This window comes from Panthera leo, chromosome A2 (assembly GCF_018350215.1).
Source record: "Panthera leo isolate Ple1 chromosome A2, P.leo_Ple1_pat1.1, whole genome shotgun sequence".
NCBI classification, from domain to species: Eukaryota; Metazoa; Chordata; class Mammalia; order Carnivora; family Felidae; genus Panthera; species Panthera leo.
Window position 1 is genome coordinate 121,352,411 of NC_056680.1, and position 13,888 is coordinate 121,366,298.

General features: G+C 44.3%; 1 protein-coding gene across 1 annotated transcript; it reads right to left on the reverse strand.

Annotated features, from left to right (window-relative positions):
• Window positions 1–12,159: 12,159 nt before the first annotated feature.
• Window positions 12,160–13,173, reverse strand: NEUROD6 (neuronal differentiation 6). The gene has a single exon (XM_042927617.1). It carries the CDS (start codon window positions 13,171–13,173, stop codon window positions 12,160–12,162), a length of 1,014 nt encoding a protein of 337 aa, XP_042783551.1.
• Window positions 13,174–13,888: the final 715 nt, after the last annotated feature.

Below are 13,888 nucleotides of genomic sequence, written 5' to 3' on the forward strand. Positions count from 1 at the left end.
GAGCTGTACCCAGAGGAGCTGTACCCAGAGAAACACTATTGGCGCCCCAGTCTTACTCCTCTTTTCAGGCTCCACACCCTGAGTTTGAGCCCACCTGTGTCCTGAAGTTCAACTGCAGCACAGACCTTTCTCTTGAACTCCAAACTTAAAGAGCTGCCATTGAACTGCCTACCCCATCACAGGACTGTGACTATCCACAAAGTGCTTAATCTCAACAAGTTACATACAAACCACAGATGTGTAACTGTTCTTCATCCGTTCGTCTCTTCCTCATTTCAGGATTCAGGCAGTAATTACAATGGTTTCTCTGTGCTCATCACTCCTCAGGGCCTCTGCCTTCCGTTCTATTCCACAGTCATCTTTCATTGGAGCTACTTCCTGGTAGGTTCCCTGGGTCCTGGCTTCACCTCTCACTTTACCACCACAGCAATGCTCCTGAAGTGTGCATGTGTTGATGTACTTGTCTGGAAAGACCCTTCAGCAGACTCCCCTGTGGAACTACAAGGCTTTCCATGGTGTCACCTTGGCCAGTGAATCGAGGCTCACCTCAGGACAATCCCAGCTGACTCCAAACACCCCTATCAAACTGAACTTGCAGTTCTGAAAGTGATTTGCACCTTGCTCTCTCCAGGTGAACCTTTCTGCCTGAAACTCCCTTCTGTTAGAGTTTCAGAGGGGTTCCCAATAACTAACAGCTCCTTAAAAAGATAAGAAATAAGGTTGATGAAAGCCAGAGATCAACCTTATAATTGATGAAGTTAAGGTCAGAGAATTTTGAGTGTGAGCTAAATGAGCTTGCTAACCCAACTCTAGAAATGGAAAAAGTGTTCCAAATAATCATAGAAGACACTGGAAGACCTCAGAAGACTGCAGTGCACCCGCAGTTCCTTAACTTGGAACTCTAGGGAACACACAAGAGCAAGCTTGCCTGGAAAGGAGGAGGGGTTGAAGCAAGTGTGCCCAATGTTCTTTTCCAACATCCTCCAATTGGATTAAGGCATTCCTTCTCCAGAAAAAGGGTTTAGGAGGTACTGAGAGGCTGAGGATGTCTGACCTTTCCATCTGGATGGAAACAACAGGAGGAAGAAAAGCATTCCCACTGTACACCTTCTCACACTGGTCCACCTGTGAAATGTCTCTAACTCGAGCATCTTCTACAGGAAACTCCTGGTCCTGTCTCTCAATGGCCCGGCCCAGGATGAAAAGCTTTTGTCTCCATCTGTGTCCCCTCCACCAAGGCCTTTGATTGACCAATTTCTATTTAACTATATGTCTGTCTTCTGTCTTAGACTCCTTGCTCTTAGAGAGCCATGTCTTTTTCATTTTTTGTATCCTTCATATCTAGTATAGTACCTAAAAAACAGTAGTTTAGTAATAGATACTTGTTGAATTAATGGATCTTCTTTTGGCCTTGATTATTCAGGCCCCAAGGAGCAACGTAGCCTGTTCATCACTGTGTCTACCCCTCTCCCAGCACCGTCTACAGCAACTGGTACAGGATGGAACTCCTGAATGGCATGTTACCTGGGTGAGAGACACACAGCCGTCCTCGCTACACTGAAACTCCCTGAGCATGGGGAGCTTGCTTCCTCTTACCTCACTGTGTCCTCACTACCTAGAGCAGTGTGGGACTTACCAGAGCAGGGACTCAATAAATGATTGTTAAATGAACAACTCCTCTCATTATGTCCTACATTTTTCTCCTCCCTTTAAGACAGAAACATGTGAAGGCCATGACCCATTATTCAGGGGTTTTATTAAAGGCGTGGAGCAATTGCCAGAGCATTGCCCTGGTGTTCTTTCAGGAAGGTTGGTAATTTTCTGTCCCTCTCTTTATTGGATATTGAGTCCAAACTAATTGGAATATATGGTTATAGAGCCCTGGAAATCTGATTAGGAATGCGAGAAGCTAGCATGTATGTATGTATGTGTGTATATATATATATATATATATATATATATACACACACACATGTATATATATGTATATATATGTGTATATATATATCTATATGTATATACATACATGTATATACATATATATATATATATATATACACACACACATACATGTGTATATGTATATTTTTCCCCCCCCAATTCCAGTTCTCCACAGGGTGCTGGCCAGTCTACATTCCTGTCTAGATTCTCTTTGATGTGACATGGAATCTCAGTGGGGACTGAACTGTCTCAGTTTGCAATTCTCCAAATGCAGTAGGAAATGAAAAATTTTTATGTTGTTTTGAGGATATCTCTTTTCTTTGTCAAGCTTGGGAGAGGACCTCGTAGAACATACACAAAGACCAATTTTTCCATGATGACAAGCACAAGCACACAACCCTGCTTGCTACTCCATGGTGCTGCCCTTAAGATACTGCCATGGGGCAGACTGCATTCAGTGCTCTCAGGGTTATAGTAAGTCTGGATCCCTCTACCACAAAAGAGGAGCGAAGGTCACAGCTTATGATCCACCAGGATTTCCTCTGTTATCTCCAGTCATGTGTTACATACAAACACACAAACATACACATGACTAATTTTACTTCGATTATATTTTGAGAAGAAAAGGATATGGAATGTTCAGCAAAGGGAATTTGAGAGTAGGCATATTTCAAAACCGAACAAGGAAGAATGCCCAAATGTTGGGGATCATTGCTCTCCAATGACAAATTTCAGAGTCTTCTACATGTGCATCCAACTTTTTGACTGGTGTACTGACTGCTCAAAGGTTGGAAAAACAAACAGCCATTGTGTTTTGGCAGATCACACACCTTTGATATATTTTTTTAATTTAAATGTTTTTATTCTTGAGAGAAAGAAAAGGAGAGACAGAGGGTGACTGGGGAAGGGGCAGAGAAAGAGAGGGAGACACAGAATCCGAAGCAGGCTCCAGGCTCTTAGCTGTCAGCACAGAGCCCAATGTGGGGCTCAAACTCACAAACTGTGAGATGACCTGAGCCACCCAGGCGCAGCCCCCCTCCCCCACCTATGATATTAGCCGACCAATGCTGTTTTACAAAGGTAGCACAACTCATGTTATGACTTCACTTTCTTTCTTACCACAAACACCGATGGGCACCTGGACTTCCTCCTCTTCCTTACTCTATCCCATCATCTGTGTCAAACTGTCTGGCTGAGAGTGAGATGTTAAAGATTTGGCACAGGATAGCGTGCAGATTTTCTTTCATTAGCCTTATCTGTCACTCCGAAGACTGAGTTCCTTGTTTAGTGATGTGAAATGTACCTGGTGCTGGCATTCCAGGAGTTCATGTCCGCCAGGTAAAGCCAAAGATTCAGCAGGCGGAGGTGAAATCTGAGCTCTTGTATTCCAAAAATTATTTCCTGGGTGACTCTGATGCCAGAAAAACTTAGGAATCCTGACCTACAAATCCAGGACTTGATGGGACTCTTGCAGAATTCTGATGGGGTCTTTCACACTTTTTTGGTTCTTTCTTTATACTTCAATATAAGTCTCTGAACTGATTGGGTGCCTCTCCTCTTTCTAACGTTGAAAGGATCCTGGTTCTTTGCCATCTTCCTCTGAGAGTTCTCATTGCAAGACTGACTTTGTCAAATTCTGGAAAGAAATAAGGTCCCCGACTTGGCATTTTAGTGGTTCTTGCTACTTTGTAAGAGTCATCTCTGGCAACTGGCAGGTAAGCATGCAGGGGACCCTCTCAAGCATTCTCACCTTTCTGGTAGGAGAGGGCCTGACATAAGGTATAATGCAGTTTGTAAGGTTAGGTCTAGGTGTCTGCAGGGCCTTGGTGTCTGGCTTTCTCATTTATTTACCCTACCATTTGTATCTTGTTGATCAGTGGCTTTCCAACTTTTTTCGTGTGTGTGTGTGTGTGTGTGTGTGTGTGTGTGTGTGTGTGTGTATCTGAAGCAAAATTTCAGTTGAACTAATACATACTTTGTGTGAGGGACTCTTTTTCTATAAATAGAATTTGCTATATTTTAGATTTAACAGAATTGTATTTTATAATATACTAAAATCATATTGATTAAATGCACTAGGCTAAATTGGTATTGCAATGTGCTACATGGATCTAACCTGCACTGTAAAAAATTGTTGTTCATGTTGTTCAGATTTTGCAAGAGTCAATATGTTGATACCACGTTAATAATAGAAACAATAGCTGGCTTCATCAGCTGCCTGCTTGCTTTGAACCAGGAGGTGAGCTAGTACTTTTCCTAAATGATTGCATTTTATCTTCGCAACCCTATGACGTATATGTCATTATTCTCACTTCATAGGTGAAAATCTGAACCTTAGTGTCAGGTGTCATTGAGTGTGAAAGATTCATGCTGTTTTGCTTGTGATTCATGAAGTTCTTCTGTAATAAAAGCCAGAGCTTGTATCTCGAATCACATTCACGAGTCAAGAACATAATGACTATGTGTACATAGAGACACAAAGAAGATTAAATATTGCCCCTGCTCTCAAGGAGTATACCATCTAGGCATATCTATAAGTTACAAAGCAATATGTGACTTAAATAAGATTTTGGGTATAGAAATATGTAGGCAGTGAAGATTTAGATGACAACTATGTGACCGAAACAAGAGAGATGTGACTTTGCAGCAGCATGATGCAACTATGGACTAGAGGGATCTGGAAGTCTTCACGTAGGAGGTGGCCTTAAAGTACATGTGAACTTGAGAAAGTGGAGACTATAAATGAGGACATCTCAAACAGATGGAGCAGTGTAAGACCCCAAAGCAGATGGACATACAACAAACAGGTTCAACCTCAGGACCATTTTCCTGTAGTACAGAAGTTGTCTAACCTTGCTCCTCAGACATATCTGAGGAGTTGGAACACCAATGAGGATGTCTTGGTTCCTGGTCCTCCATTCTTGTCTTTACCAGGACCAGAAACATTTTTACATGTACACTAACTCCTAAGACATCATTTGAACAAAGCATATGGATGCTTTTTAAAAAGTGGGTGAAAACCATTGATAAAGAAATGGGATATCTGGTTGGAAAAATGGACTGTGTATTCCACACACAAGGCCTTGGGTGCCAATTTAGGGACTATGGAATACTGCCTGTGGGTGGGAGCCTCAGGACTGGTTTTGTCCACCTTTGTCCATTAGCACTGTGCCCATGGGCAAGTGACGTGTCTCTGTTGATTTGGTTTCCAAATAAGGGCCGTATGAATTATTACCTAATGCTGAAGTTCCTGGGACTAAAAAAGGTGAACATGTAAAAAGTATTTTGTAAATTCTAATGTTCTATATGACATCATCAGTTCTCAGTTTTAATATGGAAGATTTAGATGAATACAAAAATGCATTTAACTGTTTATCAGATAGAAAATAAGAACCATGAAAGGCGTCACTCTGGGGGACTGGTGTGTTGGAGTAGTTGGGGAAGATTAATCTGGCATTGGGAAATGGGCTGGAAGGAGGAAGATGGAACCAGGGTAATGAGCTTGGAGGCCAGTATGTTGGTCTAGGTGTGAAGTGAGAAGAGAAAAGCGATTGAACTGGGAGATCAACCTGAAAGGCCAGTGGCAAGAAAGCGAAGGAACTATGAAAAATAATAAACATCATTTTTTCCTACACATTGCAGCAGAGTTCTGGAAATGACTGTCAGGAGGGGTAGTGTTTTGGAGAGGGCTTCACTGTCCACATGTTGAGCTTTCGAGGACCATGGAATAACACTGAGGTATTTGGGGGCCTGAAGTACAGGTCTGGTGGTCCTCACATAGGGGCACAGGAGGAGAAGTGGGATCAGCAAGACAAGACAGGTGCAGAGGGCTAGGTGCCCGGGAAATATGACAGAAGGAAGAAGAGCTTGTAAAGGAGTAGAAGAAGAGTTACCAAAGTGTGAGGAGGCCCACAATAGCTGGAGAGGGCAGGGGTGGCCAGGGAGTGAGCAAGAGAAGGACTGAACAGTCACTGGATGTCAGCAACTTGTGTTACTTCTTAGGTTCTTCTTTTTACCAGAAACCAAGAATCTGCAAAGTTGTGTCCCTCTCCTAAGCATGCAAAGCTAATGGACACAGGTGGACAAAGCTGGGCCCTCAGGCTTACACCTTCAGCAGATCTTGCACACCCCCTTCTGTAATGGGATCTCTCGTCAATTCCAACCTGCTATCCCAATTCTTTTCATCGGTGGTTTTTACACACTTTCATTTTTAAACATCAGTATGCTTTGTTCAAAGGATGCCACAGTAGTTGGAGTAAATATTACAACACATGCAGTGTCGGTTGGATGGTAGAAGTGGAGGCAGGACTACAGCAGATCAAAGAGACAGGGTGCTAAAGAAGGTGTCACATTTTGTGTCCAGCGCGTATTGAAGAGCTTTGACTAGGAAAGAAAGAGAACGAGAGGCTAGGCGGGGCTTTAGGACGAAGAAGGGTATTTTGTTGTTGTTGTTCTATTAGGGTTCTCCAATTTGGGAAGGAAATCTTATATACCTAGCTGAGTCTCTGCCTAAGTTAGAACATTGCATTACACACTTTGTATGAAAGGGCAGGGTAGAGACCCTCCCCTTCCATCCCCTAGTTATAACTACTCAAAAGAAGAATTTGAACCTTGTCCTAATTTGGGAGCCTGCATTAAGAAACAGGGTTCCTGTTGGAGAGGGGGATACCTACAAATAAAGTATCAGATGCAGTGAGGCCAACTGAGAAACAGAGCCCGAGGGGAAACAGGCTGCAGTGGCTTTGAGGACAGCACAAGGTTATGCTTGATCTCCTGTGTGGGGCGGCAGAGCATCCTGGGACCAGATGCCACAGGGCTGAGGGGTTAAAGCAAGAGACCCTCATCAGGAGCGTGAGCACCCTGCCTTGCCTTCAAAATGAGAACATGTTTTCTCTTATACGTCAGAGACACACAGGCAGGTGATGAGAGACAGAAAGTGGTTCCAAGGGAGAGTGCAAATCCCCAAACGACATTAGATGGAAGTCACAGGTAGGCTGCTGGGGTAGAACACCAACCACGTGACACTGCATTGGAGGCGGAAGCAGCACAGCAACCTGGGGGAACAGGAAACCCTCTCCTTCCATGTCTTCAAGACAGCGAGAGGCCCGAGGCCATCCATTTTGCAGGGGGTAAGGAGGACTGGACTTAAGAATGAATGAACCTACTTAGGGGCACCTGGGTGGCCCAGTTGGTTAAGTGTTCGACTTCAGCTCAGGTCATGATCTCGTGATCCATGGGTTCGAACCCTGCATCGGGCTCTGTGCTGACAGCTTGGAGCCTAGGGCCTGCTTCAGATTCTGTGTCTCCCTCTCTCCCTGCCCCTCCCCTGCTCGCTCGCTTGCACTCTCTCTCTCTCTCTCTCAAAAATAAATAAACATTAAAAAAAAAATTAAAAAAAAGAAGAATGAACCTACTTAGATTCCACAAGCTGGAGGAGCCTAGGAGGCCATGTGGTAACACAGATGTGTGCAATCTAATGGAAAGAGACAGTAGAAACAGAAACCAGAATACTTGGGCAAAGTGTATGATCTCAGAGAGGAGAAGAAGGAATTGGTAGACAGCAGAGTTATAGGCACAAGTCCTGGGAAGAGGGAAGCAAACCTGGCCACTCACGGCTGGGGAGGGAAAATGTATGTAAAGATGGGGCTCATGATATTAAAAAAAATAAGCTAAGACAATCTCTTGTCTGATAGACTGAACCTGGGTAAGTCTAGTGATGCCATGCAAAAATGTGTCATGTTAGAGGCCGAGGCAGTGTGGTGTGGGGAGGAAGAGGGCAGTGTGGTTCAGGACAACCCCGTGAGGGCATTAATGAGGGATGGATTGGCTGTAGCAATGGTCCACCTGAAGTTTGAAGTGCAGTGTGTCCCATGAGCACCCAGAAGGAAGGCATGTTTTGCAACGACATATGCCTCCTGAACTGTCAGGAGGATTTGAAAACAATTAAAAATCTTATTGAGCACCATGACGTGCAAGGAAGAGTGCTGAGGTGGTCCACACAGTGTATGCGATGAGGTCCAACCTCTTGAGGATTGAGAATCCAGAAAGGGAGGCATGGCAGAGATTGCTAAGTGCCTAATCAGCATCCATCTTCTTCTTTCTTACTTGCAGGTGGCAATACGCTCTGATTAAAAAGGATAGATTTTCCAGCTTCTCTTAAATCTAGAGGTGAGATTTATTTTTTTTTTTATTTTTTTTTTAAATTTTTTTTTTTAACATTTTTTTTTTTTATTATTTATTTTTGAGACAGAGAGAGAGACAGAGCATGAACAGGGGAGGGGCAGAGAGAGAGGGAGACACAGAATCGGAAGCAGGCTCCAGGCTCTGAGCCATCAGCCCAGAGCCCGACGTGGGGCTCGAACCCACGGACTGTGAGATCGTGACCTGAGCTGAAGTCGGCCGCTCAACCGACTGAGCCACCCAGGCGCCCCTAGAGGTGAGATTTAAATATCAGTGAGATATTAAGTAGAAGCCATTGGGTGGGACTTCCACAAATATTTCTAGAAGGGTCTGGTGAGCTGGGCAGGACACCCTTTTGCCATCTCCTTTCCTTCTTAGTTGGAATGAGGACACAACGGTTAGAACCCCAATAGCCATTTGGGGCCATGAGGCGAATTTGAGAATGGAAGTACCACACTAAGGTTCACAGAATGGAAAGGTAGGAGCCAAGGCCTCTGGTGCCCCTGGACAGCCATTTAAGTTCTGCACTACCTACTACTTCTTTCATATAAAGGGAAATGCATCTTTGTTTTGTCGAGAAAGGACAGGAGATACAGGAGAAAGGACAAACATTGTAGAAATACAAGATTTATAATATAAAAGATAAATATAATATTCACATAATTCAACTCGAAAGAAGCCTTTCAATATGAAAGGCAATAATTATTTAAAACATTCAGAAAACAGAAAAGGCTTTTCATCCTTTCTTGTTGGGAGATGAGGAAAGCAGGTCAGAAAGAAAGCAAGGAACTAAGGTGTCCTGACCTGCATATTGGATGTTGTATCCTGTCTCACTGAGGCTGCAATAAGAGGTTAGTGGTGAGGCAAAATTTTGATCCAAATCTGACTCCAAGACTTCCTGACCCTAAAGTGCACTGTCTATACTATACTATTCCCCCTTCCATGGGAGTAATACCTTAAAAGGTAAGATTTTGCAATGCATGGCATCTGTGATGTTGGTGTATGAATGAACAAGTCATAATTTCTCAGGATTGAGGTGCATAGGGAATTGCACCTAATTCCCTGACACTGACAAAGACAGTGACCTTCTGATCTTGGTTAGTGTAAAGGGGACCAGCTGGGTGGCTCCCTTACTGGGGGTCATTGGTGGGATGGGAAGGATGAATAAGCCACAGAGATCAGTCTCCCACACACAACTCACATACACCATGGCATCCCAGATTCCTACTGGCAACAGAGCACGCATCAGATTTGTGCACCCAAACCTTAGAAGAAATTTCACAATCTCTGGGGTCTGTGCCGGAAACCCCCGTGCTTTTGCTTGAGTTTATTTCCAACTGAGCCCTGACATAAGACACTTCTGAACATTTGCTTCTTCCCCATTCAGCCAGCTGCGTTTTTCTCAGCATTCCATATTGCCAGAGGGAGAGGGGAGAATGCATCTCCTGTTGTAGTCTCTAGCTCCAACATGGATTTGTGACCCTGGAAAGACTGTGGTCAGAGCCTGCCTGGACCAACAAGACACTGAGCCGGTGCGATGTTGTTTGAAGCGGGTCACCTTGGAACAAGGTGGGGGAGACCTCACTTATTCTGTTAGTGACTAAACAGAAATGCCTGACTTTTTTTTTTTTTTTTTTTTTTTTTAAAGTCAGATCCTTCTAGTTTCTGATGCTTCCTCACTTTCTTGCTCTTTGCTCAGACGGGGTGAGCAGTGATCAGGCTCTTGGGGTCTGAGGGGCCTTGAAGAGGCCTGGCAATCCTGGACACGGTCCCAGAGAGGGCAGGTTTTGTGCGTGTCTGCCAGAAAGCCAGGGCGAGTCGCTCCAGTGTCCAGACAGGGAACTGACGGCTCACTACCCCGGGCAAACGTCTCTCCACCCCTAGAGGGCACACTTCCTCCTCTTTCCCTGACTTCTTTGCCCTCGTGGGAAAGGAATGAACAGGTGCTGTCACAACCACTTAGAAGGGCGCGTGCATCACCCGCCGAATCCCACGCCAGCAGCTGCTTGGACCCCTTTGCCCTTCGGAGCCCTGCAGTGCGCTCTAACGCGGGGGGAGCTGGAGAGCCGCTGCCCCTGGAGAATGGGTCGCAGGCCTCTCGGCCTCGACTCTAGAAGTCCTGCAGGCATGGGAAGGCAGGACAGGGACAGATATCAGCGGAGTTTGAGCAAACTGGAGCCGCCACCTCGGCTACCTCCACTGCGGCAGCCCGAGCGGGAGAATGGGCGTCGCCCTTACCAGCCTCTCGGGTCCTGGCCCCAAAAGGTCCCCTCCTCCCCGCTTCGGGACAGGATATCTGGGCCCGCCGGCTCCCCATGCCCCGCAGCCCCTTTCCGGGAGGGCGGGGTCAGCTCGGTAGCCGCTCGCCGGGCCGCGGGCCCCCGGTCCCAAGGGCGCCCACTGCGGGCGGGCCACGGGCGGTGCAGCCTGTGACCCTGTGCACCCGTGACAACCGCGGGGGCGCGAAGCCGGCTCCAAACCCCCCCACGCGCCGCCCTCCGGGAGCCGTCGGGCCTGCGCCAGCTCAGGCAGTATCTGCGGGGCGCACGAGTGGGCAGCGCCGGCCGGCGGTGAGCGCGGACCTCTTGCCAAGGCCCACCCAGACCCGCTCAGTCCCGCCACCGCGGGACACATTTCTGCCACCCTCGCAGACCTTCGCAGCTGTCCCCCTCCTCCCCCTGTGGGGGGCAAACCGGCGCAAGAGGGCATCTGGAGGGAGGTCACTGCCACCTTGGCTTTTATCCTAGGAGGGACTCAGTTCTGCCTAAGAGGCTGAGCTCCCCAGGCGCTATTCAAGAGGGTTTTTGGTGGCCTTTTGTCAGGAAACTTTTAATCACACAGAATTTAGCCTCTAATCGGCCAGACTTATTTAAACCGCGCAGAGTAAAACCTTCCATTTTTAACATCCACTCTTGGTGTTTGCTGGAAATTTGCCACCGAATTTCGGCTGGAGCTGAAGGTTACCAGGATTTATCATTGTTTCCCCAGGATGTTTAACCCTCGTGCGCTCCTCTTCTTTCATTTAAGATACTCAAAAAAAAAAAAAAAAAAAAAAAAAAAAAAAAAAATTTCTTGTAAGCGCTTTGGCCATTTTGTTTAAGAAATTTGTTTTATCTCGTACGGTTTTGAAATAAAGAAATGTTTCTGCAATGGGGAGGAGGGAGTGTCAGAGACAGAAAGCAGCTGTGTACCAGGAAATAATAAGTATCATGCAAAAATATCACAGCTAATGGATGTCCTTTAGGAGTGTAAATATCTATGTTTAATTGCTTTAAAAACGTGGGGTGGAAAAACACAATTATACATTGTGATAACAAACCTGTACAGATAATTTTTGAACAATACAAAACAAGAGCTGAAAAATTTTTCTTTATGATTGAAATAATTGTTCCCAAATCATGACACCGTCCACCCAAATATCATGTTGCCCCCTCTGCAGAACTTGAAGAGGAATAGTTACCAATTGAATGCATTTAGATTCATCCTTAATAAAAAGAAAATTGCATAGCTTTTTATATTGTTGCACATCCTCAAATGCATCTTCCAATATCAATGTCACCTTAGTGTTATTCTCAATATTTTAAATTTTCAATTTTCAGAGATACATAATATATAATTGCTAGTAATTATAAACACATCATTTTATTCATCTGATTTTAATAACATGCATTTTTATAATTACTGTACAACTGAAATAGACATTGAGTTATGCTGTGTGCGTGTCTTTATTCAACAGTATATTTTTAGACACCTTGTTCAAACAAATTAAGTGAATTTAAAAGAAAATAAAACATGAAAAAAAATCCTTCCAGTAGAAACAGAATCACAGTGCTTCACAGACAAAAGGAAAGGAAAAGAAGTTCTCATACGAAAAGAGATTTATTATTACATAGAAAATTCTCACAATAGTTGAAACACACTTCAGAAACTAGTAAACACCTTAGATAGAGTTGTGCCAATTATTCAGCCCACAAGCATCTGCTTTGTCTTAATTAGACGGGGGAGGTGAATGACCACTGTTTATTTTCATTTTCCTCATTAATTATGAAAAACTGCATTTAATTCATCTTGCATGGTGAGAGATTGGCTGCGCAGATGTAAGTCGTAAGGGAAGTGGCTGTCGGTGGGCAACCTGAACATGGCACCCTGCCCAAGGGGACCCCTGGGTGGCACTGCACAGTAATGCATGCCGTAATTGTAATTTTTGCCATAGTCCAAGGTTTCTTCTTGCTTCAGGGAAAATATCCCATTATAGTTAATTGGGGGAGGACTTAAGGGACCTTCAAACTGAGGGCTGGCACACTCAGGGGAAGTGCTTTCATAGAAGGATTCATACGCACTGCAATAATTGTAGGGTTTCATGGACTTGGAATTATCAAGAGTTCCATGCCCTGGGGGAGTGGTGAGCTCAGGGCTGTGGTAGGGCGGGTAGAAGGTAGAGTAGGGTGACCTTGTGTGGTGCGCAGCCTCCCCACCCTGACCCATCAGGAAACTCCTGGCGTTGAGCTGCAAGCAGCCTGCCACCAAGTTTGTAGTCGGCTGGGAAAGACCTTTGCATAAGTTTTGGACGAACGTGAGCAGATCAGGTCTCTTGCCGATTCTCAGGATTTCAGAAAGTGCCCAGATGTAGTTTTTGGCCAGTCGTAAAGTTTCTATTTTGGACAGTTTTTGGGTTTTGGAGTAACAGGGGACCACTTTTCTTAAATTGTCCAGAGCGTCGTTGAGGCCATGCATCCTGTTTCTCTCCCGCGCATTAGCTTCCTGTCTCCTGAACTTGACCCTCTCCAGTCGGAGCTTGGTCGTCTTTTTTTTCCTAAGACCCCTCCTTCTGGGCAAGCCATTTTCATCTTCCTCTTCCCTGTCTTCCTCCTCTTCTTCCTTCTCGGTTTCTTCTCCAGGGGCCCTTTTGATGCTCTTTCCTCGAAGGACAATCTGTTTGGAAAAGCTTTCTGGTTTCTTAATTTGCTTCTGGTCCTCACATTCTCTAGAAAACTTTCTGCACATCTGGGATTCTGGCATTACAACAGACTCATCAAACGGTAGTGTTAACATGGTTCTCTAATCTTAAATTACCTGAAAAAATGCCAGCACAATATTTAAAGTGTTTTCATTTTTAAAGTTTATACACTTAAAGCATATTTAATGACTTAATCATAAGAATACAAAAAATGAAAAACGTGAAAAAGTCTGATTCGGGGACCAATTTTTTACATTAACTATAATTTTTGAGTTTGTGCAGACTCGAAATTATAAAAACTACATGGACACATGCGAGAGGATCAATTTATACAGGCAAATTATCAAAAGAAAACAAAACAAGAAGCATTTATTACATTGCCACCACCATCTCCATTTTCCTTTGATTTTGAACTATTTTTAATGCACAAAAAGGACCTTTGAATTCCAGCAAATGCAAAACATGATATAGCAATGCAGAATTTCATTAATTCCAATTCCCCTGAGTACAAAATGCAAAGAGACACCAGTTTTTAAAATGAAAAAGTATTACCTCTCCGTTAGCTGACAAATTTGTGAGGTGTTTCTTTTTTTCGAAAAAGAAATAAGCCTTAACTTTATTTGCTGTATTATGTAACTGCAAATTTAGATAAGTGGCTGTTGACATTTACGAATTTAAAGAAAAGATTAATCAAAGCCAATTTTTAAACTGATTTCTTTCTGATCAGTGAAGAAATATATGTAAAAGGGCTCTGTTTTCCCAGCCTTCACCAAAAAAAAGGGGGGGTGGGGGGTCAGGCTAATTTGGAAT

Coding starts and splice junctions, on each gene's coding strand:
- NEUROD6 (XM_042927617.1), bottom strand. CDS start 13,173: ATGTTAACACTACCGTTTGATGAGTCTGTTGTAATGCCAGAATCCCAG.